General features: G+C 37.7%; 1 protein-coding gene across 3 annotated transcripts in view; it reads right to left on the bottom strand.

Moving 5' to 3' along the window:
• Positions 1-4,065: 4,065 nt before the first annotated feature.
• Positions 4,066-6,283, bottom strand: part of LOC127628225 (retinoic acid receptor RXR-alpha-A) — a 204,619-nt gene continuing 202,401 nt past the window's right edge. For all 3 annotated transcript variants that reach the window (XM_052104994.1, XM_052104996.1, XM_052104995.1), the window contains exons 10-11: positions 5,761-5,866; positions 4,066-4,262 (exon numbers count right to left, since the gene is read on the bottom strand). In XM_052104994.1, the coding sequence (XP_051960954.1) occupies positions 4,115-4,262; positions 5,761-5,866 (254 nt within the window). In that variant the 3' untranslated portion in view covers positions 4,066-4,114. The remainder of the gene's footprint in view (positions 4,263-5,760; positions 5,867-6,283) is intronic.

The raw sequence follows: 6,283 nt of genomic DNA, 5'->3' as shown, positions 1-6,283 counted from the left end.
GTGTCGTTTCTCACCAAACCTGATCGTATTCCTTCTTAACAAGACATGAGTCACATACAATAATGCATTAGACTTCTGAATTATACTTGTGTGTCCTTTTGAAGTTTGAAGATGTGGTCACCGTAAACTGTCATTGTATGACATCACTGAATTATTATTATTATTATTTTTTTTCACAATTCCCTTTGTGTTAAGAAAAAGTAATTAATATGGTGTTATAACACAGGGGTGAGTAAACAATGACTGAGTTTTTATTTTTGGATGAACAAATACTTTAAACAAATTAACAAATGTTTGAAAGGCAAATGTATGCCATTTTTAAAGATTTGAAAGCCATATATGCCAATATATGTATCATAGGTTACCGATATTTATGCAGAAGGGGGGATAACTGCAATTACTTTGTCAATTTAGTTGTAATTAAGATTAGAGTATTTGTGCTATTGTGTTTGTGTGTGTGTGTTTCCCTTTCCCATTTGAAATCCTGCTTTTCTAATAAATAACCTCACTTGACAATTGAATAAATAACAGAAATAACTTTGTAAATGATAGAAATATTATTCTGGAAATTATAATATATTTTGGGGGATTTTATGTTTTGCTTTGGGAAACGTAAAAAGAAAACACAGCAATAAATTCATATTTTTGACTTTTAATATATATATATTTCAATTTGCATTAAAGACAAACATCAAAGAACAACCCACAAAGAACAGATGACTTTTTTTCCATTTCTTTAAAAATAAGACAAAATATAATGAGAGAACAATCCCATCTCTTTGAGATGGCAAATGAAAACAAAAAGGCAAAGTACAGTTGAAAGCTGACGTCACCACTTACACACTCCATTTTAGAACGCTCTGATTTGAATTTCTTTCAATTTAAAATAAAAATTTACACAAATGTATACAACAGCCCACAGAAGGAAATGGGGTGGGGGGTGGGGGGGTCATTCATAAGCAAGGGATAAAATTACATTTGTACAAAAATAGATTTGCTCTCTTTGTCTAGATGTCCTATAAAGGTTCTGTCTCTGTGACTGCTAAAGCGGTGATTGTGTCAGGGTCAGAGGTCCTACTTACTAGAGTTCACGGGGGGGGTTTGTCAAAGCAACATGTTTCTCTATCTTTTCCACTTCCAGGTTTTTGTTTTTGCTTTTTTTCCAAATCTGTCAAGCAGCTGGTGTACGATCTTTCTTAGGGATTGTAATTGCTGGTATCGATCTAAAACTTTCATTGGCTGAACACAAAAGCTTCAGCAAATTTTTAAAAAACATTTCTATCTGAGAATGTAATCACAGTGCAATTAGACCTGGTTTTAGTCAATTTAAGCAAAACGCTTGGCTCCCTCTTTGTCTGGAAACATTAAAAGAATTGATTTATATATTTTCATTAGAAATATACACACATTTACATATAGACAAAATATAGCTTTATGTTATAAAGCATTTGTGTATGTATTCATTCTATCTAGGTGATCATTTCTGGATTAGTTCAGAAAACTCAATTTGTTTCCAACAGGAGAAAGTTTCATCATTATTATAATCCTGTAACCCTGCATATGACTACAAGACCAATGTAGCCGATGAAGCCAATCAAATGTATTTACTACGCAAAGGATACGAGGGTAATGAGGTAAGGACGCAAAGCTGATTTTCAGAATTGAACCTATTCATTTAATCCGTAGCCAAGACCTCCTTAATGAAAACTAGTATCTAAATTGGTTCGGTTTCACTCTTTATAAGCCCGCTCGAATGATTTAAATCATGCTATTGCTAAAGACTGTTTGCGCGATTGCACTCAAACAAAAAGTGCCATTTTCTCCGATTAAAAATACTTGTACAAAATTCAAGTAATGTTGCAGTGCTGAATCTCCACCACTAGGGGTCAGTCTAGTCTCAGCTCTCCCATGACCTCAGCATTTCCTACATGAACTGCGCAGACTCCTCGCTATTGTGAAACTTCTTTTGTTTAATGGGCATTGTATTGTGATATATTTTTGGTGAAGGACTTTTATTTTGGGAATTGGGGTCCTCATGGAGGATGATGTAATGGGGAGCGGGAAGAGAGAGGAAGAGGAGGAGTTAAGGTAGCGAGAGAACGTGAAATGTCTCTGCTCTCCATTTAAGATTTTCTTTTATAACACTGCTTAATAAAAGTTGGTAGCCGTCAATAGTGGAGTCCATCGTCTTCATTGATACTGATCAATCTACGGACAGCTAAACCCCACGCCTTACACTATCTATATGCAAAGACTCGAGTCTAAAATGCAAACTGTCGTCTGGTATTATGACTGGAGACCCGAGTGGTTGTCCTGAAAGTAGAACAAGGACATTGAGTCTCTGTATGCTTGCTCATTATGTGGTCACAGCCACAGGTTTCATAGCTAGCTTTGGCCGGGCAGTTTGTAAAAGACATCAAACTCACTATGGACAATATATAGAAACCAGTGATGGGGGTGCATAGTGTAGCAGCAGCAGATTACAGAATGAAAGAAAATGCTGAAGATGGCAAAATATAGACCCGAAGAAGACGGCATCTAATAAAAAGTGAGAATAGTAGTAGATTTTTTCTATAGAGGAAAAAAAAATATTATTATTTTTTTTACAGAGGAATGGAAGTTGTGAATCCTTGCTGGTCTATGTTCTCTATGCAGAACATCACAATCTCACCATCTAAACCTCTATTATCTTAAAATAATTCAACAATGGGGCTTGAAACTTGACATTAAGTGCTTAGAAATGGAGAACATCATAATGATATGCAAAAGGCTTGACTGCATGAGACGGCTCATGTGAACAGCAGATACAGGAGTGAATGGGGGGCACAAAGGACTCCATATACCATAGTAAAAGTGACCAAAAGAGAGATAACTGCACATATTTTGGAAAATATAAAAAAATACAGGATACCAATACTGAGCTGGTTGTAGTAAACTGTACAAGTGTTGAGCTAGTTTAGGAAACTTGAGGTGAACTGGTATACAGAAAAGACACATAGTTGGATGTGTGGGCAATTTTTAGGTGGCAAGTTTTCCACCATAAGAGTTCTCGGTTTTCATTGTTCAACAGTGAGTGAAATCTGCAACACGCAGATTTAATTTTGAAATGCTTATGTGTGTTTAAAGTACATAATGAAGTGTGAATGATCATAATCCAGCTTGTTCTCTTCTGTTCATTCTGTAACCACAGACAAATTGTATGGCGCAGGCTACTCAAGACTGCGTTCTAATGGCACAGGGCCTCTACCAGTGTGATCCTGAAGAAAAGGTCCTTATTGCGTCTTCTATCCACCTGTGATGATACTCGTGTGAACTGGGCTCAGAGGACTGCGAGAACCTAGTTCATGATCCATTATCTTGATTGGTGACATGCAACTGACCTGATTCTTTCGTCCACAGCAACTTGACATTACATCACAGTAATTACCGGAGCATTGTATCAGGAATGATTGTAACAGAATTGTAATCTCAATAACTCCTAATCCTGGGTAGCTCCCACCAGAGATTAAAAGCAATGTTTGTGTTAGAAGCCTGAATCATTAGCCATTAGGCTACCAGCCTCACCATATTACCATCATTATCATCTCCCATAAGTCTTCATGTGTCCAGACATGCCAGCCTACTCTGTAGTGGCTGGCCCTATAAAGTCCACCCACCCATCATCCACATGAGTCTAATTAGAGTCCTGGATCCCTCCCATAAGACCCATTGAATCTAAGCATACCCAATCTGGCAATTTCCATGCTGACCCTTGTGGCATTTCTGCAATTACTGCACAATAAAGCACTGTACCTCAATCAAATCAAATCTATATGGTTTTTCATCTTCTTTTGTACATATACCCATTGAAGGATAGTTTGATACACCCATGTCCACTGTTGTCTGTGTCATTTTCAATGTTTTTCTAATATGTTATTTATTTATATCTTTATACAAGGTATAAAACAGACCCATCAATCCCATGATTGTATTTGAAATGGTGAGTCAAGCGGAGGTGCTCAAAGTTGCTTATGAAACCTCTCCACTCTGGCAAATGGTGTCATGTGATCAGTTACTGTCTGGGGGGTTGAGGGGTAGAGAGGCAGCCCCTCGCTACCCCGGCGACAAGAGGGCGCTATGTCATTTGGTGGGGCGCCTCCAGCATCTCCATAAGGAAGGTGTCGATGGGCGTGTCCCCTATGAGCTTAAAGAAGAACAGGTGCTCTAGACATTTGAGTCCAATGGAACGCAAGGCAGGGAGTCGCAGCAAGAGTTTAGCAAACCTACACACACAAAAGAAATCACACATTATTCATACACACAAACGCAAAGACAAGATACAGTTGTACAATTAGACAAAAACTACACTTATTCTAGACAGAGAATCGACTATTTTTTGTACTTGATCCAACTCTCTCAACAGTCTTTGAAGTCAGGCTGAAACATCCTGAGACTACTAGTGCTACAAAACTATTTTTCATAAAATATCTTTTTGAAATATGGAGCAGAACTATGCATAATAAAATCATAAAACATAAACAGCTGGATCAATACAATAAAATATAATACAAATATATAAAAAATATGAATAATTTAATATGATATTCACAGCCAGTCAAATGTATGGATATAATTGACTGAATTTGCATTTTGTTTTGGTTTATGCTTAATTGCTTGAAATAATTTTTAAGAATTGTTTTTATTTATTTTAAGGGTGAGTTGGACAAGATGAAGAAAAACAGCCAATAAATACTTGTTTTATTTAAAGAAAAAAAAGAAAGAGTAGGCATGCCCAAACTTTTTGTCTGATAGTGTATATTACATTATTAGATATTGATTAATATTTAGCACAATTACAATCTTAATATTTGTGAACATTGTGCAACTTCAGTTAAAAATTTGTTTTTAAAGGGTAACTAAACACCTGCTCAGAGTCTGACTCCACCCACTAAAAATATTTGAAAATGCAGGAAAAGTGGGCAGACCCCGGCGGGGATAGAGGGAACGAACCGAGTGCGGGGCTGAGCGGGGGGCACCTGAGACTCGTAGTGACGGATTAATTGACAGCTGCTGTCAGACTCTATGTTATTATTATTCCTCACACGGTCGCAAGACGTCATGTACATGAATCTGGCGTGGTGAGCTGGAACCTGCTTACGTCACGAAGTACCGCAACAGCCAATAGGAAAATTCAACTGCAGTAGCCACCGTTCAACCTGAAGAGGGCAGCACTCAGATGTTTTTACACCATATATTGTAGAATTAAAACACTTTATACACAAATGTCAAAAAAATTACTTGAATCAATGACCAGTACTAATAAAGCCCCATGCTTACAGATCATTAACTAAAAAAAGTTGGTTTAGGGTTTAGTTACCCTTTAAAAAAGAAGCTAAACTAAGTTAGAAATGTTCTGTTAAAGTACACATTTTTGTTGCAAAAAAGTACATTAGTGGCACCAAATAAAACTACAACTCCTAACATCCTTAGCTCATTTGTATTGAAATATGCTGACTGTGAAGTAAAACTAATACTAGAGTCTTATGGCTCGGGTATACTATTTCTGTGTTCTGGGTAAGATCGCAATCAGCCGACCATGTTGCCTTGAAAAGTATGCGCACAGATGGGGACTACGTCTGTGGGTCAAAAATATCAGGGCCGCGTGAAATTTGCGTCACGTATACCGAGCGAGGAGCAATCAGCAACGCGGAAAACCGAAGTATACTTTGGCCCTTACTGACGTGGTGAATAAGGAATGGAAGAAGGAAAATGATTCTGTACCTTCCAGGTTGTTCAGGATACTTCTGTTTGCAGTAGGCTTCCAGTGAAGCATAGACCTTCTCTCTTAGTGCTTCAACTTCACCAGGGTTGGAGAGGCCTTTGGAGTCTGAAATTGAAGAAGATGCATAATAAAGTTGAGTTGTGGAGAAGGAACTCTACCATCCTTCCTTAGCACAGCCTCAAAGTGGCAGCCAGTTCCTGCCCACCCACTGGGTGGGGTGAGACTGTTTATTCTCCTGAACAATAAGAAGAGTACCAATATACACTACAGCTATAAATATCATTACAACTACATAACATAAGATTATTTAAAACACAAAGTGAATGTCTGCAACTCATTCCCTCTCAACTCAATCTGATTCTCTGGAAAAGCCTTCTGAGAGCCTCTAATTGGGAAAATGGGAAGTCTATTTTTCCTCTTCATGAAGTGAGTGGAACAGAGGAGAGCTCTGTCTTCAGAGAATGAGCCTTATGCTGTCTTTGGCTCATGGGCTGGGACTCTGCCTCATTAATGATCGCAAAT

The sequence above is a fragment of the Xyrauchen texanus genome, chromosome 34 (assembly GCF_025860055.1).
Source record: "Xyrauchen texanus isolate HMW12.3.18 chromosome 34, RBS_HiC_50CHRs, whole genome shotgun sequence".
Classification (NCBI taxonomy): Eukaryota; Metazoa; Chordata; class Actinopteri; order Cypriniformes; family Catostomidae; genus Xyrauchen; species Xyrauchen texanus.
The sequence above is the reverse complement of the archived record's forward strand: the minus strand, read 5'-3'. Positions and strand labels throughout refer to the sequence as shown.